This window comes from Haemaphysalis longicornis, unplaced genomic scaffold (assembly GCF_048455015.1).
Source record: "Haemaphysalis longicornis isolate Haplotype H1 unplaced genomic scaffold, Haemaphysalis longicornis Haplotype H1 scaffold_7, whole genome shotgun sequence".
NCBI lineage: Eukaryota > Metazoa > Arthropoda > Arachnida > Ixodida > Ixodidae > Haemaphysalis > Haemaphysalis longicornis.
In genome coordinates this window covers 144,074,969-144,097,692 of record NW_027526422.1, presented here as the reverse complement: position 1 = coordinate 144,097,692, position 22,724 = coordinate 144,074,969, and the positions used below count along the sequence as shown (strand labels likewise).

Genomic DNA, 22,724 nt, shown 5'->3' with positions numbered 1-22,724 from the left:
GGAGCGTCATATCGCCAACAAATGACGAACACATCGGCCCATGCAGCGAAGCGGAGGCATGCACCGAGGTGACACCGGGGGTGGAAGCAACTAAAAGCAACAGCTACTCCCATTCTGCAAGATACGACAGCAAAACCAGTGATAAGATGATAGCGTGGTAATCGTTGCGGGTGCCTCACGTCTTGAAGTGATACACGTGAACAGGGTAGTGGGCAGCATCGGACATAGGCTATCTTTTCAGTGGGACGGGATTCACTTCAGCCCCAGGCTAGGAAACAAGGTGGGGTGGCGCTTAGGTGGGAGAGCGGTAGCTTTTTTAGGGGGTCCCGCGCAGCTAAGGAAGGCAAGCTAGGAGACAAAGGGGAAGCAAGAGACATATGCACACTCAACGCTGGGAGGCAGCCAGGCCTAGAGCTAAACGGAGAACCTACAGACGTAACTGAGAGCGTTGTCAGAGGCGATTTAAGTGGAAACAATGGAGCAAACAGTTTTGTACAAGACAAAAACAGACCGCGTAAGCAGAAAGGGAAAAACAAATGCAATAAATATTTAATCAGTTACATAAATATGCAGGGAGGCAGAAAGCCAGATAAGTGGGTGGAAATTCAAAAGCAACTTGAACGGGAAGGAATAGACGTGTACGGTTTAGCCGAGACTCACCTCCGGGACCTAGAAGCCCCACCTATCATAGACAATTATTTTTTTGAAGGTTGCAACAGGACCACAGGAATAAAGGAAGGGGGAGGTGTTGGCATGCTCATTAAACAAGGGACCGACTGGCAGAGAGTTCATGAACGCTGTAAAGAGCATCTATGGGTTAGAGGCACCATAGAGGGGAAAAATACATGGTTAGGAGTGATCTATCTGTGGACCGGAATTAGTGCTATGGAGGAAAATGAGGAAATGGTAAACTGTTTGAGAAGAGATATAAACGAGTTCAAAGATTCGGGCGAAATAATCATAGTTGGAGATATGAATGCCCATATAGAAGGTTTGGATGGATACACATACCACAACGGTTCTCTAGTGATAGATCTATGTCAGGGAAACCGGCTTGTAATAGTAAACACGGAAAGCAAGTGTGACGGACAAATAACGTGGTCCAGCATAGACTACAGTTTAGTATCCGAGACAGTATACGGAAGGCTGCGGGAAATGAGGATGGATGAAAATGGAACAGACAGCTTAGGAAGTGACCACAAGCGGTTTAGCTTGCACTTTGGAGGCGCAACCTGGACAAATGTAGAAATCGGTACAATAGGAGGAACTAATTTGAATAATGAGCAGTTAAAGACCATCGCTGATAGATCGGAAGATGAAATCAATAAATACCCAGTCAAAAATTGGGATTACGACGAAATGATTGCGTTCATAAAGGGTAATATGGATGACGCAAAGGAACGAAACCGATGGAAACGGAAGAGAAATCCGAGACGCTGGTGGAGTAAGAAAACAAAAGAGGATATTGACCAGCGAAGAAAGGCGTCGAGAGAGTATAGAGAAGCAAAAAAAACTGGTATGGAACAGGAGGTAGTGAAGGAGAAATGGGATATCTACCGTGGGAAAAAACTAGACGTGCAGAAAATGGTGCAGGCATAGAGCAAACAGAAAAGCGAACAATGAATGGTAGAAATACGGGAGAAGGACAAAAGCGCATCCAAGAAGTTTTGGAACCATGTGGAATCACTAAGCTCAAAAAACGATAACCATTAAAAATTCCTGACTGATGAGGAGGGGGAAAATGTAAAAGTAGAGCACGCGTTGTCGCATATTCATCGAGTGATTAGTGAGAAGTTTAGGACAATAGTGGTAGCGAAACCTGCACCGATAACATCAGCGCCACAGAAGACTGCCGAAAGGGAAATAAGTTTGAGCAACGTTGATTGGAAAAAAGCAGAGCAAATGTTTCCCCCCCCCCCGACAGCAGTGGGCCCGGACGGAATACCAATGCAACTGATAAACCTGCTTGGACCTAAAATTAAGGGATCGTTTATGAGGGCAATAGTTAAGGTGATAGAGACGAAACAAATACCAGAGGACTGGCTAGAAAGCAGGATTAATTTAATATATAAAGGCAGGGGAGACAAAGCCAGTATTGATTCATACAGACCACTCACAGTAACGTCAGTGGTGTATAGATTCGTAATGCAAGCGATAAAATCAGAAATTCAAGCATGGATGGAAGAAAATGAAATACTTGGGGAACTGCAGAATGGATTTAGACAAGAGAGGCGACTGGATGACAATTTGTTCGTGATAACGCAATGCATTGAAATTGCTAAAGTACAGAATAGACCACTATGGATTACGTTCTTCGACATTAAAAGGCATATGACAACGTAAACAGAGAACGGCTGTGGAGGATGCTGAAACTTCAGGGATGAGATGACGAGTTAATATAGTTCCTTATGGCAATCTATAAAGACAATTGAGTGCACCTTACATGGGAAGGACAGAAATGCGCCCAGCAGGTCAACATCCATCGGGGACTGAAACAGGGATCCCCTTTGAGCCCAATGCTGTTTATGCTTTACATGGCAGGGTTAGAAAAGAAACTGGAAGAAAGTCAAGTAGGGTTTACCCTAACCCATATGCTGCAAGGCGAAGTGGTAGAACAGCATATTCCGGGAATGTTATACGCAGACGACATTGTTCTTTTAGCTGATAACCAAACCGATATGCAGCGGCTAATAAATATTAGCGGCCAGGAAGCCACCGACCTCGGGTTATATTTTAGTTCAGAAAAATCAGCAATAATGGTTTTCAGTGACGCTACCACCGACATACTGTCTGTCCAGCAAGGCGAATTACCTAGAGAGAAGAAATATAAATATTTGGGAGTGTGGATAAACGAAGGGGATAACTACTTAAGAACTCACGAGGAGCAACTTAAGGTTAAGGGAAAGCGAAACGCAGCTATAGTGAAACGTAGAGCTCTTTGGGGGTATAAAAAATATGAAGTAGTAAGAGGAATGTGGAAAGGAGTAATGGCTCCGGGTCTCACGTTTGTGAATGCTGTACTCTGCTTAAAATCAGGCGTTCTATCATGTCTTGAAGTAAACCAGAGAACGGTAGGAGGTTTGGCCTTAGTCGCGCATGGAAAAACAACTAACGAAGAAGTTCAGAGAGATATGGGCTGGGCGTCGTTTGAAGTTAGAGAAGCTCAGAGTAAAATATGCTTTGAGATGAGGTTGAGGGAAATGGATCAACGAAGGTGAGCAGCTAAGGTTTTTAGGTACCTATACTTGAAAAGCGTGGACACGCAGTGGTTAAGAAAGACTAGAAGGCTAACTATGAAATACGGAAAGAACAGTGGAGAATCCAAAACAGCCAAGGTAACCAAAAAAGAGGCCAGGCAGATTGAAACGAATAAATGGAGCGAAAAAATGGAAGCTAAACCGTCGTTAGAGATGTACAGGGCTGAGAAATTGAACATCAGAAAGGAAAATTTCTACGATAATTCCCAGGCCAGTGCTTTGCTTTTTGAGGCTAGAGCAGGTTGCCTGCGAACTAAGAGTTATGTGGGGAAGTATTCACAAAATGATGGGGAATGCGTGGTCTGCGGAAAAGAAACAGAAACTATGCGGCACATAGTGTTAGAATGTGAGGGTATCCATCGAAATCTACATGAAGGGAATATTGAGCTTCCAGAAGACCGAGGATTTAAGGGTATCACAGCGAAAGTTAACTTCAAGGCTGTCGAGGGGACGAAAAGAAGAATAAAATGCTGTTGGACGAAACAAAGAGAGGGGAATATTTCCTAGGACAGTTACCACCTGCAACAGGGAAAAAAAGTATTTCGTGCCCAATAATCTTTAGTGCCTGTCCTAAGCAGCGCTATTATGAAACCAAGAGTGTAAAACATAATCATATTAGTCCTGTTTGGTAAGATGACATGTCATCACCCCGCTTCAAAGGGGAAACCAATAGCAATCATCATCATCATCACCCTACCAGGTCGTCTTCTGTTCTGTTGAAGTAGTTTGTAACTGGAAATGTCATAACTGAACTGACCAAAACGTCCACTCGGGACCGATGCCGGGCGTATGAAATGCACCTAGCAATTATTCCTTACAAAAGAGGTTCTTAGTCCCGCATGCAAACTTTTTCCCCAATTGCTGCCCAGTGTTAGGGAGGCTGCTCAGAATAACAAAAAATCCGTAATATATATTACTTCTATAATATAATATAATACTTCTACTTTGTGTGTGTATATATCTATATATATATATATATATATAATGAAGTTTAATCCTTAGTTACTGCAGAAATATGCGCAAAGTAAAAGTACGCTCTCCAGAGACACTTTATTCCAACAATTCGAACTGAATCTGGGCAAACCATTAAAAAGGACCTGACAGGCGTACTTTGAATTTGTGTACAAATACAGACATATATATATATATATTGAAGCTAGGTTTATGGAACCACTAACGAGCAGTTGGAGCTGCGGAGAGGCCGAGGTTCTTCGTGCTTACCAAGCTATGTCCAACGCGATACTCGATCGGCCCGTGCGCCAAGCGATGCTTCTGCCTCGTCGTCGTCGGGCGTGCACCAAGCCGAATATCGCCAACGGGGAATTGTCCTTGCATGAACGTCTGTGACAATTACAATAATCACGTCCATAATCAGCGCTACAATATTCGCCCCGGTGGAAAAGGGGCCATCCTGGCGACTCAAGGTGACGAGGAGAGCACAGGATCGTAATACTCTTTCAGCCGGTTGGCGTGAACTATCTCGCGTCCACGGTGTCGACGGTCGGGTGCAGGCGCAACCGGTTTGATGAGGTAATTCACTGGTGAAGTTTGCTTGACGACTCTGTAGGGTCCATGATATTTTGCAACACGTTTCGGTGAGAGACCGGGTGTAGGGCATGGGACCCAAAGCCAGACAAGTGAATCAGGCATATAGGTGGGAACCGCGCTGAAACCGTCGAGATTATGCTTCTTGTGTTGCTCGTGTTCAGATGTGAGCGAGCGGGCGAGCTGACGGCACTCTTCAGCATGCTTGACAATTTCCGAAATGGGTGTGAACTCGGTCTGATCAGGGCGATACGGCAAAATTGTGTCAAGAGTGCATGCCGGCTCCCGTCCGTAGAGCAGGAAAAAAGGTGAGAATCCCGTCGTCGTCTGCGTGGCCGTGTTATACGCGTACGTTACAAAGGGAAGTATCACGTCCCAGTCAGAATGGTCCGACGCCACGTACATCGAAAGCATATTACTCAAGGTGCGGTTAAATCGTTCTGTGAGACCATTCGTCGGCGGATGGTAAGACGACGTAGTTCGGTGAACAATTCGACATTCCCACAGGAGGGCTGCGATGACTTGCGACAGGGAGACGCAACCTCGGTCACTGAGCAGTTCTCGAGGAGCACCATGGCGAAGTATGAATCGGCGTAACAGGAAGGACGCGACGTCACGTGCCGTGGCAGTTGCTAGAGCAGCGGTTTCTGCATAGTGCGTGAGGTGATCCACTGCCACAATGACCCAACGTTTGCCAGCAGCTGTGCACGGTAGGGGACCCTAAAGGTCTATCCCAATGCGATCTAACGGTCTTTCTAGGCACGGCAATGGCTGCAGCGGCCCCGCCGCGGCAGTAGGCGGGCATTTGCGCCACTGGCAATTGATACATGACCGGATGTACTTGCGGACGAACGTGTACATTCCCCGCCAGTAATACCGTAGGCGAAGGCGCTCATACCTTTTTAACACAGCGGCGTGAGCGCAGCTGTGGTCACCGTGGAAGGGTGCGCATAGGCCCGTGCGCAAATGGCGAGGTATTACCAGTAACTATTTGCGACCTCCTGATTGGTAGTTGCGCCTGAACAGCATTTTGTCGCGGACAACAAATTTGGCAGCTTGTCGGGGCAGCGCACGCGATTCTTGAGCAGAGGGCACGCCTGAGACGAAGTCAATCCAGGGGTCCTTGCGCTGCTCGGTTGACATGGCCATGATGTCGAGGGACGACAGGCCGGCATCAACAGAAATGGAACACGAGTCTTCCGCCGGTTGGGGGGAGCGGGACAGAGTGTCAGCATCTGAATGCTTCCGGCCGGAACGGTACAGCACACGGATGTCATGCTCTTGAAGTCGCAGAGCCCAGCAACGAAGGCGGCCAGACGGGTCCTTGAGCGACGACAACATACACAATGCGTGGTGGTCCGTCACAACGTCAAAACGACGACCGTACAAATATGGTCGAAATTTTGCAAGCACACATACGATGGCCAAGCACTCCTTTTCCGTGACCGAATAATTTAACTCAGCTTTTGTGAGCGTACTACTGGCATAAGCGACGACATAATCGTCAAAACCAGCTTTTCGTTGAGCAAGCACTGCACCGATTACGGCGCCGCTGGCATCCGTGTGGAATTCTGTTGGCGCGGTCGGGTGAAGGTGTTGCAGAATAAGCGGGGAAGTAAGGAGTCGCCGTAACTTTGCGAACGCTTCATCGCAATCCCTCGACCAAGCGCTAATACCGCTTTCGTTGCCGAGAAGCGCCGTTAAGGTTGCAATTATGGCGGCAAAGTTGTGAATGAAGCGGCGGAAATACGAACATAGTCCAATAAAGCTTGTAGAGCCTTCATGGTGGTCGGTTTAGGGGACTCGGCGACCACGCTAAGTTTGGTGGCGTCGGGAAGAATTCCCTCCTTCGACACAACGTGGCCCAGTGTGGTCAACCTTCGCTCCTCAAAGTGGCATTTCTTCTTGTTGAGTTGCAATCCGGCATTGGCAAGGCAAGTCAAAACCTGCTCCTGGCGTCTCAAATGAGTGTCGAAGTCGGGAGAAAAAACGACTATGTCATCGAGATAACAGAGACACGTTTTCCACTTCAAGCTGCGCAAAATGGTGGCTATCATCCTCTCGAACGTGGCAGGAGCATTGCACAGGCCAAACGGCATGACGTTAAATTCATACAGGCCGTCAGGAGTGATGAACGCCGTTTTCGCGCGATCGGCCTCCGCCATGAGTACCTGCCAATATCCAGACCGCCGATCAGGGGAAGAAAAAAACTCGGCGCCTTGTAAACTGTCGAGGGCATCGTCGATCCGTGGTAAAGGATAGACATCCTTCCGCGTTATGCTGTTCAGACGACGATAATCTACGCAAAAGCGTATGGAACCGTCCCTTTTCGTTACAATCACCACGGAAGACACCCAGGGACTGTTGGAGGGCCGAATTACTCCCCGCTTGAGCATATTGTTCACTTCTTCGTCAACAGTGCTGCGCTACTTCGGCGACACACGGTACGGTCGTTGGCGCAGTGGTGCATGCGAGCCGGTGTTGATGGAGTGAGCAACTGCAGATGTTCCACCCAGCGGTGCCTTTGCGCCGTCAAAAGAAGAGCGGAACCGATATAGCAGAGCGAGGAGCCTCACTCGTTGGTCTGATCTGAGGGTAGGGTCGATCGAAGCGCCAATGTCCAGAGGCGACAGGTCTGGTGCTGAGAAGGCAGGACTCAGTCCAGCCATTTGAACCCATGACGAAAAGTCGTCTGGTACGGCGGTGACAAGCTGTGGCTCAACAACTTCGACGCAGCCAAGGACCTCACCGTGCAGGAGATGAAGGGGCTCCAAGGACTCGTTGTTGACTACTATGGCACTCGTGCCAGCATGAACTGTCAGTGGGGCGAATAGCAGGGACAGCGATGTTCGGTGGACAAATAAGGGCGACGGCGTAAAAACAACAGGCGTGTAGGGAATCGAAGAGCACCAGAGCGGTACGAGAGCAGCCTAGCGGGGAGGAATGTCGGTGTCGTGAGCCATGGTGAGCTTTGCAGGGGCAGTGAACTGAAGGTCGGCATAAGGCGTGTCCAAGGGAGAATCAAATTCTACTTGCGCACGTGCACAGTCGATTATTGCGCGATTGCCAGATAAAAAGTCCCAGCCTATAATGACGTAATGGGAGCAGTATGGCAGCAGGAGGAACTCGACCGGGTACACTACGCCCTGGATCGTGACATGAGTCGTTCAGTCTGCCAAAGGTTTTACACGTTTCGCAGTCGCGGTACATAACGAAAATTGTGGCAGTGGCGTCGTATGTTTCTAAGCGAGCGGCAAATATCGGCGGTAATGACGAAGACGGCTGCGCCTGTGTCGACTAGTGCGACTGCACATACACCCTCAACAGATACGTCGATTACATTTGTAGGCCTTTTACCTTTGTAAAGTCACGCAGCTATTGCGTCCGGAACTGCGGCGGCTAGTTTTCTTGTTCAGTTGGGCTTGAACGACGTCGCATAAGCGATAGTGCGCGCCGACGTGGGGAGCTTCAACGGCGGCTATCGGCGTCATGATGGCTGAAATCCTTCTAACCGGAGGCAGGTAACAGAGACCTGGGTGGCACGTCGGTCATTTACTGCGAAGACCCGTGTGGAGAGCCACGTCATCATTCATCGCGGACACGCGGCGGCGGCAGTAACGGGCCACATGGCCTGGAAGTCGGCAGGCGAAATAGATGGGGCGATTATCAGCCGTGCGCCACGGATTCCCCGGTGGCGGATTCCTGTGTACCGCCGAGCGTGGCGGGGTTGGCGGCATGGCTCGAAAAGACGTCCCAGCTGGCTGTACCGGTCTCCCCATGGCTTCGGCATACGTGAGGGGCGCATAATACAGAGTGGGTGGCAGTGCCTCAGCCACCTGTTCCTTGATTATGTGGCGAAGCGCTGGAAGCGTCGGCGAGACAACGGAAGGAGTCACTTCGGTAGGCTGCGGAGGCACTCCGCATCGTGGAGATGGGCCAGGAACAGACGGTGGCATCGTTGATCCAGGGTCCAGGCAAAGAAGTGACACTTGCCGAGCCACTTCTTCACGAACAAACTGTTGAAGCCACCGCATCAAGGATGCGTCGGCCCCCGCCTCTGTCAAGCTCGACAGCGGCTCTTTCTGGACAGAAGAGCCCCGGGTAAGCATCCTCTGTCTGCGGAGTTCTTCGGAGCTTCGGCACTGGGTGATAATATGAGGGTTGCGTACGCAACGACCAGCACCAACCACCCACGAGTCCCGCACACACGACTACGAGTCAAAATATCTCGCCGGCTGAGTGCGTTGTCTCCAGACCACACTGAGTGTTGATAAATTGTGTGTTTAACCCTGTGTTGTTTCTTTCCCCAACCTCTCTCTGCGGGCCCACCCAGTTGATATTGTAACATTATCTCTCCCAGCGTCTCAGCTCCATTGAGGCGGGTGGGAGAGGTTGAAATACCTACTCATGGTGCTTTCGTTGTCATTAAACATTCTATATGGACCACAGCTGTCATTTTTTTAGTATATCACGCCTTCCAATGTTCATGTATTGAACAGTAATAATTATGAGAAACATTTATGTCTGCTGCCCACAATGTTCTTGTTTGCTGTCAATATTTATTGCGTGCTTACCTTTTCACTTTTAAGCATCTTGCCAATCATGCACTCGGCATCCTTTGAAAGCTTCTCAGGGGACCAGTGTTCCGCACCTAAAAAGAATCAAAAGTTGGCAAAAAATATTACAAGGGGCTGTGGCACCATAAAAAATGTATCCCCCAAGCTTTTCTTATACAATGATGATTGAAAGCTTGACCGCTTTTTAAAAGTACGTATAACGGTTTGACAATCACTGCGATATTTAATATTCTTGAGGCAAGTTTAAAAAATGAAGCCACCTCCACCACGCTGCAATTCACCCTGCTGGCGGCCACCTCCCGCGTAATCAGGCGCTGCACGAGGCGGCAGCGTCGGCCGTATTTACGTGTCCAAGCTGACAAACGGAGGTCTGGTAGTTCATCGGTGCATTATGTGGGTTGGTATGCGCCATGTGCACCGACACACTAGCCATCATGCATTTCACGGCTATGGTACTTCTGGGTCAATGGTTGGGGTCGGAAGATTCGGGTCCGAGCCTGGATGTGAGCGCGTACAGCTTAAGGTCTATGGTCCCTCAAGATCGTGTGCGGCAACCTATGACTACGGCGATAGTATTTGACGACTCCGGTGACATCCCGCAGAGGAAGGTGGGGGTCGCTCACAACGCTAGTCCCCAAGCTATCTACACACTCGCAGTTCACTCACGGCAGTCCGGGCTTTTATCGTTGCGTATGTATATATGGCGGTAGTCAACGCGTACCATAGGTGGTCGTACTCACTTGTGAGTATACTTATATGTACTCATTTGTACTCAAACTCACGAGTGATTCGGATGAAGCGTGAGTACACATCAAGATTTAAAATTGAGTACGATGACGAGTGAGTACAGATGGAAGTGCAGAACTTCTTAGTACAGTACTGATGAGTAGAGTACTTATGAGTATCAGTACTCATGAGTATGAGTATTCTTGAGCAAGAGTACTCATGAGTACACAGTACTTATGGGTACGTATTACTCATAAGTATAAGAGCTCTTAAGTACAACACTTTTGAGTACACATTACTCATGAGTACACAGTACTCATTAGTACATAGTTTTTATGAGTACAGTACTCGCGAAAACGTAGTACTCATGATACAATACTCTGCGTACTGCGCGAGTGCTTGTACTCGGGAGTACATCCGCTCGAGAGTGCAGTAGTTGCAACAGGTTTTATCACTAACTCGAGTCTGGAAGTGCTTGTACGAATCGAAAATATTTAGCGGTGCCGCTGAGCAGCTTAACTCTGAAGGATGCTAAAATCAAACAATGAAAACGGTGCCTGTCTCCTTTCCGGGTACCTATTTGGCGCTGTTAGTGTTTTTGGGCAGTCGCTCGCTCAGGGGTAATGGTGAAAATAGAAAAAAGAGGGGGTGACGGCCCGTCGCGCAACGCGGCAGCAGTTGCTCTCCTCCTATAAACACATGTTCATTGCGCAGTTGCTTTTGTTTACGCGGCCTAGAACGCTTGGGGGCATCTTAGCGTTTCCTGCGTTGAAGTTGTTTAAGGCAAGAGGCAGTGGACGCTGCTAACAATACATGCAATAGGCGTACTGAAGTTGCTGCTTCGCGGTCTTGGGCAATTTTCCTAGACGAAACCACGCCGTTTAGACGTTTCCTGATCCGAAACGCTCTTTTACGCAGTCACTTATAAATAACGTAATTCGCATCAAATCGATTGCATGGTTTGTGACACCGAAATTGTCTACACCACTCTGCTCAGCGTGTTCAAGTGATACTTTTGCTGATGTACGTGCTCCAATCTCGGTCTATTAGGCTACCGTTTCGAAACATTTTGCTCACGTTATCTTGGACTATGGTCTCGTGCAGTGCCATTTACGTATGGTAACACCGTGCAAGCACGGCGGTGGAATTCTCCGCTGCAACGGAAATAAAACAATCGAGTACACTTACAGCCATTTGTGTGTTGTGAATCGGACAGCATATTGCCAGTTGATTTCCTGCGATGCTTGTTTCGCCTCTCATTGTCGAAGAGCTCTGGCACCTTGCTGTGGAGGAGCATTTTACTTTTGAATGACTGTGAGCTGTCTCCTACACATCGCACCACTTCTTGTTATCGCCACGTGTAATGAGGGAGCTGACAACGACGGTAAATTACGGTGGTTGTTCTTCTTCTACCTTCATCTGATGTTTACCGCCGGGGTGTCCACCCTCGGCAGCAACTACTGCCGAGTTTCAGCTCGCACTGCGGAAGGCCCCGTGAAGGGGAACATTTTATTTTGTCACGTAGCCAAAGACGGCGCAGTTTTCTTCAAGGAAAACAAGTTGTCTGGAGCGAACTTGTGCTCCCCTAACCACTCACAGAATACACAGGCGGCGAAACAGCAGTCAACCATGTGACGTGCACAGAATGGTGTCGGAGAATCAAATACCGTGGCGCCTTCTCTGCGGGCTTTCATCTTTCGGCGCGAGTGTTTCTCTAACCATTGATATAGATCGACAACACAGTAGACTAAAAAAATTATTCTATGCAGGAAACTTAGAGCGAAACCCCTCTTTATCAGAATGAGATAACCCATGCGGCATAAAAATAAAAATGTAACACACGTTTTGCTTGGGGCCCAGGTAACACAGCCGGGCACGGCCTGGTGGTAAAAACAAAAAAACATAAACACACAAACTCAGTGCATGGTTCACGGCATTTCTCCGCCTCTAACAGTGCATCGATTTGATGCTAAAATAAAACGACAGTCCCAACAAACCACAACAAAAAAAAAGTCCGTCATCTTGCCCAATTACGTTTGAGGTAAACCACGCGGATGACTTCGGGTCGCGTGCGTAGTCACGATGTGCCAGATTCACTAACGGGGATCACTTCGTAGGTAAGTTGGCCAACACGTCGTAGAATCTCGGGAGGTGCGAAATATCGTCGCAGAAGCTTATCACTGAGTCCGCGTCGTCGGACGGGAGTCCAAACAAACACACGATCCCCTGGGTGATACTCGACGTGTCGGCGTCGGAGGTTGTAGGGCCCCGTATCCACGAGCCGCCGGTCCGTTGTACAACCTCCAGCGAGCTGGCGGGCCTCCTCCACACGCTGCATGTATCCATGGACTTCGGCGTTGATGTCGTCGTCTTATACATGCAGAATCATGACGTCAAGCATCGTAGTCAGCTGTCTTCTGTAGACAAGCTCGAACGGTGTCATCTGCTTAGTTTCTTCGATGCCTGTGTTTGTACGCAAACTTGACATACGGGAGGACTGGGGGTGGTACGCCGTTCGTTTGAGGGTGGTACGCCGTCGTTCTTCTCTGATACGTGTGGATGTAGCGTAAGATTCCTTGCATAAGCTCCGCAGTGAAAGCCGTTCCTCGGTACGTGCTTAGGTCTTGAGGGGCTGCATGTCGCAGCAGAACTTGGTTTGTGACAAACCTGGAGACGTTCTGTGCAGTCCCACTGGGAAGAGCTCCGGGCTCGGCGTAGCGCGTCATGTAGCCTGTCGCTACGACAATCCACTTATTCTCTGATCGTGACAAGGGGAACGGACCCAGGAGATTTATTCCAATCTGTTGAAAGGGCCTCGATGGGACGCCAATTGGCTCCAGATGTCCGGCGGTTCTCTTCGGCAGCATTTTTCGTCGCAGGCAGTCACGGCAGCTGCGGACGTATTGGAACGCATCGGTTGTAAGGCGGGGCCAGTAGTAGCTCGCCTTGATTGTTCCCATAGAGCGTTCTGTGCCGAGGTGTCCAGAAGGCGGGTCCTTGTGGCACGCTTCCAAAGTTTCATCCCGAAGGTCTTAGCAGATGACAAGAAGATGACTTGTTCTCGTTGTAGGGTTGACATTTTTCTTCACTGGGACGGAGTTTTTGAGGCTGAATGCAGGTGTTGAGCAAGGAGTGCCGACAAGCGAAATGCAAGGCGCAAGAAAACTGTTTATTGGCGATGCGGCTCGCTTTCGAACTGTTCCCTGCCAGATTACATGCACTAGCTCCCGTTGATTTTACTACTGCCTTGTCATCTTCGTGGTCGGAGAAAGCAGCGGGTCGAGAGATTGAACATACTCCTGGCGCCGGAAAAGGTGTTAAGTAGCGGCAAGTTCACATGAGAAGAGTCTCTGGATAGCCCTGGTGGTGACAAGTCCTTCCTGCAACATGATTTTTCACGAGTGGATACGGCCGTCCACGCTTTTGTAGACTTCTAGTACTCGAGCAAGCTTCCATATTTGACGAGGCGTTTTCTCAGCATAGACGAGCACGATGTCCCCCACATTGAATTATGTTGCCGTCCTTCGGGCTCCGAAATGGGGTGATCGCAACTGAAGTACATACTCGTTCTGCCATCCTGTCCAGAAGTTTTCCGTGAGTCGCTTTCTGTACTGTTGCCTTCGGAGAGCATCTGTGCGCGTTGAACTGGTGGCGACATTCGATGCCCCATGTGGTAGTGCGGTAAACCTCCTCTGATCAGGAGATCGGCGGGCATTAACGCATACGGTTCACCTATGTCCGACTCGATGAATGTTATCGGTCTAGAATTAACCATACAGGTAACTTGCGTTTGAAGTCCCTTGGAACGCTGATGTTGCGTCCTTCTAGATAGTCAGCAAATTTGTTGCGCTGCAGAAGACGAGGTCGCGGGTTCGATTCCTCGCGGCCGCGGCAACTTTTCTGGTGGTGGCGAAAAGCAAAAACTCCCGTGTGCACGAGATTTCGGCGCACGTTAAAAATCCGCAGGGTGTCAAATTTAATCCGCAGTCCTCCACTACGCCGCGCCTCATCGCCTGCGTTGCGTCGGCGCGCTAAATCATATAATCAATCAGTCAATCCTTCGAGATAGTCGATTATGACGAGTAACTCGGGTTCATCACGCCGCCTGGCGGATATGTCACTTTCGGTCACGACTCCGAATAATGTGCCGTCTTCGTCGGAATCTTGTTATGGTGGGTAGACGGGGGCGCGAGACAGCCAGTCGGCGTTGAGAGTTTTCTGCCGGAGTTATTGACTATCGTAACTTCGAATTCTTGCAGGCGCACGCCCCATCGCCCAAGACGGTCAGAGAGGTCCTTCAAATTGGCGAGTCAACAATGCGTACGGTGGTCTGTGACAACCTTGAACGGTCTACCGTACACGTATGGGCGAAATTTTTAAATGGCCCATTTGATAGTCAGGCACTCTTTCTTGGAGGAGAGTAGTTTTTCTCCTCCTTAGACACACCACGGCTGGCATATGCGATTACCTTTTGCTTTGCTTTTGGACGAGGATGGCACCAAAGCCTATATCACCGCCGTATGCGTGCATTTCCAGTTCGGCGATTTTGTCTAAATGAGCGAGCACAGGTGGTCTTAGCAGGCGTTGTGGCAGCTCGCAGAAGTCTTCCTCTTGGGCGCTTTCCCAGATGAAAATGGTGCTATCATTCGTCAAGCGTGTGAGTGGCTCTGCAGTTCGCGCGGAGTGTGCGACAAAACGCCGAAAGTATACGCACAGTCCGAGAAATCTTCTCAAGCCCTTCTTGTCTTTCGGTCTTGGGAAGTTCGCCATGGCTGATGATTCCGCCGGGTCAGGCAGGACTCCCACGGCATTGACGACGTGGCCCAAAAACTTCAGTTCCTCGTACGCTAAGCGGCACTTTTCAGGCTTCAGCGTTAACCCCAACGTACGGATAGCCTTGAGTACAAACTCCAACCTTGCAAGGTTTTCGACGAATGTCCGGGCAAATGCCACAGCGTCGTCGAGGTATTCGAGGCAGGTGTGCCAATTAAGGCCAGCTACCACAGTGTCCATGACTCTTTGAAACGTTGCAGGTGCCATGCCAAGCCCACACGGCATCACCTTGAACTGGTATATGCCGACCAGGGTTATGAATGCAGCCTTTTCTCGATCTCTCTTGTCCACTTCTATTTCCCAGTAGCCTGTCTTCAGATTCATTCATGAGAAGTACTTCGCGTGGCAGAGGTGGTCGAGGGCATCGTCGATTCGTGGCAAGGGGTAAACGTCCTTTTTCGTCATTTTGTTCATTCGCCGGTAGTCGACGCAGAACCTCAATGTGGAGTCTTTTTTCTTCACGACTACGACCGGGGCAGCCCAGAGACTTTGCGATGGCTGTATAATGTCGTTGCTGAGCCTGTCTTCGACTTGTGTCCGGATGGCTTCCCGCTCGCGTGAAGACATGCCACACAGTGACTGCCGGGTAGGTAGGGCTCTATCTTCGGTTGTAATTAGGTGCTTCGCTAGGGGCGTCTGAAATAATTTTGAGTTCGAAGAAAAACACTAGCTGTAGCGACGCAGGAAATCTAATAATTTTTTCGGACTTTCTGGCTGTGCCGCCAGAGGGGCGAATGGTGAAGACGGGCTTCGCATGTGCTCGGGAATTTCGCTATTGATTGGTCAATTCCGCGAAGCGAATTCGTTTCAACGTGCTTCGTCATCTTCTCGAGTATGTGCTGCACCTCTGGAAGGGAAAATTAGGCCACATGGGACATCGCAGCACCGAAAGGCGTCCTTGGAACCTCCGGAACAATGGTTAGGCCTAACCAGCCAAAAGTCCTTCAAGCCACGCCCCACTACTAACTTAGGTGCTGGCGTAGCGGTGGCTGGTTGTGCGGCGGCTGCTGCCACAGCTGCGAGTGCGACGGAGGGTGCTACATAGACGCCATTTCATACACTCTTTGAAGAAGGACGGCAAGATAGCATGGATATGTCGACGCTACAACGGGGCCCACAGAACGGCGAAGTGATTCCTACATCGAGAACACAAACAGACACCGATGAAATGGACGACCCCGACGACGAAGTCGCCAGTTCAGAGGGGTGGCAACGTGTCCCTCTTTCAAGAAAGGAGCGCCCCAACAAAACTGACAGGGTGAGTCGGTCACGTCATTTGCTACAACTCAAACCACTAGCAAAGATTCACATCCGATAGATACCCAGACATGCGATCGCCAGTGCTATTGGCCTCACGGCCCCTAGCGCCGAATTGGCTGAAATGGCCGCGGCTACCTTTGATGATACCGCAAACAATGCAAATGTCGTACTGTACGATGAAAAGCACGCCACCAAGTTAACTGATATTGACCACCTCACTTACCGACAAAATGCCAAGCTTGAAACCATTGAAGTTGTTGAACTCAAGCGATCCAACAAAAACACGATTAAAGGTGTTATCCAGGTTGACCCAAATGAAAGCAACAAGACAACCTTAAGCTGGATCAGATGCGAACAGGCCGACATACTTTCAGTACAAAAAATCGGTAAATCCGACCGGGCAATCCTTACATTCCACTCAACTACGCTTCCGAAAGTTGTCAAATATTACATTGAGCTGGTACGAGTGACTCAATTCAGACCAAAGAGAATCGTGTGTTTCAACTGTAATAACCTTGGACACATGGCCAAATTTTGCACTTCGCCCAGTGTGTCCATAGACTGCGGTAGGCCCCACGCTGAGGGTGATTAATGTGACTCAATGGTATTTTGCGTCACCTGCCAAAAAACAGGACACCTTGCTGTCAGCAAAGTGTGTCCTAGCAGACTGTCGAAAAAAGATAAAACGTATTCGAAGAAGGAGGGCACCAAAGCCAATGGAAGTCGGCCTGCGAGCCGTCAGGCCACAAGTGGTGTCTCATGGGCTATGCTGTTGGAAGGCATGAAGAGGAAGCTTTTGAGAATAAAATGTAGCCGCCACTGAGTCTATTCTGGAAAAGCACCCTATTATGCTTGAAAACGCCCAGCTTAAAAAAGAGCTGCAGGAACTTCGGACAGAGCTTCATCTACTGCGTAGGGAACTGAACTTCAGTCGCAAATCCAACTATACGAAACGGTCAGTCTCGCCGGTCTCTCAACAGGAGTTTCATAGACGGAGCAGGTCACGCACAAAAAAGAACAAGGCTCCTCAATTGCAGTGTTCAGGGGCCTGCTCACTACCAATAACGGACCAGATGCTCGTCCAACGTGATGCCAAAATCAAATTCGAGAATTCAAAAGAATAGCAGAAAGCTTTTAATGGCATTAGCGAATTACAGAGACAGTTTAACTGCCTTAGAAATAGCTTGCAGCAGGAAGCCGAACAAATGCGCCAATTGCCCCAAATGGTCGACCTGGAGGTTGTTAGTTCAAGAAGCAGACCCACTAAATGACGCTTTCGTCGCTTCCCGTTGCCAATCGGTTGACCATGCCATGGAATTGCCGCAGCATCACCCATAATGGACCTCTGCTTAAGTATGAGATATCTACGCCGCGGCCTCTTGCTTCACTTTTACAAGAAACTAGAGGACCGTACAAAATTCCTGGCTACACTACCTTTACGGACCCGAAAATTACCTATGGTTCCAAAGATCCGTCAAAACCAAAAACCGCCATTGGAGAAGCTGCGGTACTGGTTCATAAATCTTTCCAGGCCGTTCAACATAGGTGGGATGCCCCTAGCAACTTTAACAGGGAGGTTATCGTCGTTCGAATCCAATCTCCAGGAGGCAAACCCATGCTTTTCCTCTCCTTTACTACAGGCCACACTACAATTCCAAAACTAGAGACACCTACGACTGCATAACTCACCTCTTTTCGCTGACTTTTTCTGGTCCAATAATTATTGGAGGAGGCATTGATGCGAAAAGTAGCCTAGGGGGATACTCTCACTCCGATCTACGAGCAAAACGCTCAGAACAAGCCCTCGAACTTAGCTCCCTCGAGCTAAGAAATGAACCATTGGTATCGACCAGAGTTGGGCTTCACAACTCTCAGCGGGATACCACACCGGACCTCACGATAACTACACCTGGTATAATCAGGAAATGGCCCACTCAAGACTTCACTTGGGGTAGCGACCATTTCCCCATCTTCCTTCATCTCAAAAGTACAAAGCTTCACCAGAAGCATACGTATACCGTAACAAACTGGAATCTCTTTCGATCCTGCTTTCAAATCAACGCCCGACTGGACCTTCCTGAGTTCTTACATGCAATCTCCGATGCTGGTACATCTGCTGCCGAATCAGTCAACGGCACTGTTGAGGTTGACAACCCAAATATTCATATGCATAGGTTGCTCCGAACGCCTCAACGTCTCAACAGTAAGTATCGAGAACGTGGCAAGCGTCACCCTGACCTCATTAAGCTGAAGCAAGTATACAAGAAAATCAACGATTACCAGAAGACTTTACAAAGTGAAAACTGGCCAAATCTTTTCCATCGGCTTGGGCAAAAAAGAGGCCCTTCTCAGTTATGGGGCATCTTTCGCAGCATTTGTAATAAAGGAAAGACAAAGCTTCCTATCATTGACGAAATGAGACTGCAGTCTGACTATTACGACGTAGAGGAAACTATTATCAAGACTCCCTTTCCACATGCTACGAAGGATAAAACAGCTCTAAACTCTCTTCCCGACATCGACATACCACCCCCCTAGACGAACTTCACACTCATTTGACCCTGGGAGAACTTCACGCTGCGCTCGCTCAAGGCAAATCTAGATCCGCTCCAGGCCATAATAAAATCACTTGGTAAGATCTCCGCAACCTGCCAATGCACGGTCATGAAGCTCTTCTGAGTGTTTTCAATGAATCATGGGAAACGGGACAAGTCCACGAGCACTTGAAGATGACCATCATTCACCCCATTCCGAAGCCTGGTAAAGACGCCGGAAGACCCGAAAATCTTCGACCTAATGCACTAACTCCGATCATGTGCAAGGTCATCGAGCGATTATTAACAACCGGCTTCAGTTCCATCCACGGTGTAAGAGTAGTTTTACACCGTGGTTCCATCTCAAGCGCACAGGTTGGTTTCATCCATCGCTAACCGGCTTCATACCTAATCTTAGTACGCATGACCACCTTTGGCTGCTGCGAAGAGTCGTAAATCGTACATCTCGAAAACAACTCCCGGATTACATTCTGGCATTGATATGCCGAAAGCATTTGATGACGTCAGCCAAGAGGGGATACTACACGAACTCGCGGTGGCTCTCCCATGTAAGAAGGTTCAAGTATGGATCCGCAATTTCCTTGAGCATCGGCCCGTCAGACTAAATCCTCGAGATGAATCATCCACGATGTACTATCTTCACAGAGGAGTTCCGCAGGGTCTATTCTTGGTCCACTCCTCTTCAACTTAGCTATGAGTAGAGTCGCGCGCCAACTGGAAGAGGACTCATCCGCTCGCTTTGCATTCTATGACGACGATATCGTCGTATGGACTGACGCGGCGGATTATGACAACAAAAACCTTATTCAAACCAAACTACAAGCTGCAGCCTTCAGCGTTGAAACGTCCCTTTTGAATTTCAATTTGAAACATGGTTACGTTGCGCGTTAAGGACGGGACAACAGTAGAGACCACACAGGACTAGCGCTAGACATCAACTGAATTTGTACTATACGTATGAAAATATATAAACAGGAGCGCGCATGCGTGAGCATGCTCAAAATACAAAAAAAATCATGACAGGGTCAAGTGGTGCATTCCGTTACACTCGTGGCAAGTTCGCATTCAGATACGCTATTTCTTTTTTTGACAAACTAATAGATGTCGTGCTTACACACTTATCACCGCCTTTCATGAAGCGCAACGCTTCAAACAATTCACGGCTGGCTTGGTCCTTAAAACAACGCAATATTTGTGTCTTCTCGTAAAGTGAAACACAGTGTCGAACGCACCGGCTGCGGCGGCAATGGTCAGCTAAATGGCCCCCCGCTGTGAGCGCTTGAACAGCTGTACGGTGCTCCCTGAGCCTGTCGTTAATGCACCCACCAGTCTGCCCGATATAGCATTTTCCACAGGATAGAGGCATTTCGTATACAACACCTTGTTTGCAATCAACAAACTGCGTGGCATGCCTCTTAGCACAGCGGTTGCCCTTTTTCTCGCCATCTCGCCATTCACCGTGGAGCACATTCGTGCTAGTTTATCGGGGGCGGAGAAGACAACGACGGCACCACATTTCCCCGCAACCTTTTTATTTTTTTGTATAATTTTTTTAAATAGTTTTTGCAACCTTTTTAATTTTTTTTCTTTGTATTTTGCGCATGTTCACGCATGCGCGCTCCTGTATTTCGATACGTGTAGTAAAAATTCAATTGATGTCTAGCGCTAGTGCTGTGTGGTCTCTGGTCTCTACTGTTTGTGCCCTCCTTAACGCGCAACGTAAGCATGTTTCACAGTTCGAACCAACTAGCCCTACATTTACGCGTTGACAAGTATTCAATTTTAATCTTTCCCCAAACAAGACTGAGTTTCTTAGCATTGATGGCAAACGCTCAACAAATCCAGCGCAAGTCATCCGACTCTAAATTGGCCATACAAGTATCGACTCCAAGAATGGTACCCTTACACTGCTGGGCCTACAAGTGAGCAGTTGTAATAGCCCTAATTCGTGGATACATCTGCGTACCTCATGGAGATCCACTGTGCATCTAATATCAAGAATTTCTTCCAAGTATGGGGGTTCACAGCAAAACTCTTGCCTAATGTTACCCCGTGCTGTAGCCCACGGCAGGATGACATACGGTTTCCCCGTGTATGAGATCAAGTCAAGACAAATCCAGGAACTCGGCATTCTGAACCGGACAATAATCAGGACGGTTACTGGACTTCCAAGGCATACAAGAACGGACATCCTTGAGCAAGCTGCCTCTCTACCATCTGTTATTAACTTGGTCGAAGGAACACAACTACGATTTCAAAACTATCTCGAGCATACTCCTCAGGGACGTGCCATACAAAAGTGGGATCTCCTAAAAAGTGAATTTGACCACGGAACTGTCCAGAAAACGCTTCCACGGTGGGAAAGACCATTTCTTGGCATCATTCGTCGGCGCCCCATTTCTCGGCGACAACCGGAGGCCAGGAAAAGATATGTGCGAAAACGGTCCAATGACAAGGAAAAAGGCGAAGTTGATCTTTTTACCGATGCTGCCGTTACTGGCACTGCTGCAGCCATCGCATGGAAGTGCCCAGAACTTCCTCAGCTGGATGGGTCACGCACTATTACTAACATGTGTGGACTGACCGACGAAGCGGAACTCTTTGAATATTAGGCGCTGTACAAAGAATTCAAGATCACTCAGAACAACTACAAACAAGTAAATTCGGAGTCGTAACAGACTCTGACGTGGCACTCAGGGAGCTTAACAAAGCCTTCACGCAATATTTTACAGCAAATTCAATACTAAAAACGGTACAAGAACTCAATTTTGAAGGAATCAAAGTCCGCATGGATTGGACACCAGCACATACACCAGGAGCGCAGGGCAACCAACTGCACATAATGCTGCCCGGGTGTGTACAAAATCCTCCCTTTGTCACCCCCCCCCCCCCGTCGTCGTCACTGAGTGCGCTGCGTCCGCCCAAATAGACGTACCCACTACCAACTGGCAGCAAGAGTACCGGTGATTCAAACTACTCAGAAGACAACGATTGGCTGAAGCTTCCAGACCTGGTTTTTTGCCACCTTTAAAGACGCTATCGAGACGCGAAGAAGTGTTCGCCAACAAGGTGTATGCGGATGCGGCTTACACACCGGACATCATTTCTAAATGGACAAGAAATCAGGCTTCGGCATCTAAATGTACCTTCTGTGCGGCACATATTTTCCCCAATCTCTTTCATCTAATTTCATCTCGCCCAGCATTCGCAAGTACCAGACAGCAACTCCTAGACTTCCAGGCGGCCCCGCAATTACTAAGTGAGCCCTTGCAGCTTATTAGCGGCGATCCACGCACCCTTGAAAGGGTAGCAAACTTTGCTGTACAAAGTGGTCTGTACAGAGTTGTATAGGTGGTTCACTAACTCCCACCCTTTTTTTAAGTGTTTGTGCACACGACTGTGCTCGTGTGAACCTCGTGTGAACAGCGTGAACAGTGTGAACAGTGCTCCACATACCAACGACCAGTGCCTATGTGAATACTCAAACCATGCCTGCAGCTAACCGGAAGAGGAACTCCAAACGATTACAACGTCATGTGAACAATATTTGTAATACGCGTCTTTCCTCTTCTTACCCCCCCAACCCCCACCGAGGCCTCAGGCCTCTTCCTATATAAAGGCCATTCATTTATTCCCGACTTTCTTGCGGCAGCGCAGGTTTCAAGTTGAAAGGATGCGGCAGCATGGAAGTATCTGCGCGTGCACGTTCAAAGTTGCCGACGGCGATCACTTGACTTGTTTCTTGCGTTTCTTCGAGTAACACAATTACAGCGCCCTTGTTTAGATGCTCGTTCTCCTCAGTGAAATTACTATCTAAAATGGGGGATTTGCACTGCTTGCAGCACGCAATGCCTGTTGTGACGGAGACGCCGTGTTCGAGAAGCAAACTTTGGTCAATCTCTATGATAGCGTCCACGCCAGGAGCAGCATCCTGGCAGTAGGCGGTGATCATCAGGCTTACGCGGGATGGC

General features: G+C 48.8%; 1 protein-coding gene across 6 annotated transcripts in view; it reads right to left on the bottom strand.

The window, feature by feature from the left end:
- LOC144147095 (uncharacterized) overlaps positions 1 to 22,724 on the bottom strand; it is a 364,907-nt gene that overhangs the window by 191,053 nt on the left and 151,130 nt on the right. For 5 of the 6 annotated variants that reach the window (XR_013317818.1, XM_077679149.1, XM_077679147.1 and 2 more), the window contains exon 7: positions 9,377 to 9,453. Coding sequence is in view for 5 of the 6 variants with exons in the window: in XM_077679149.1 (XP_077535275.1) it covers positions 9,377 to 9,453 (77 nt within the window). In the remaining variant the exon portion in view is untranslated. Of the gene's footprint in view, positions 1 to 9,376; positions 9,454 to 11,293; positions 12,009 to 22,724 lie in introns of those variants that run through there. The other variant, XM_077679151.1, reaches the window with a different exon arrangement.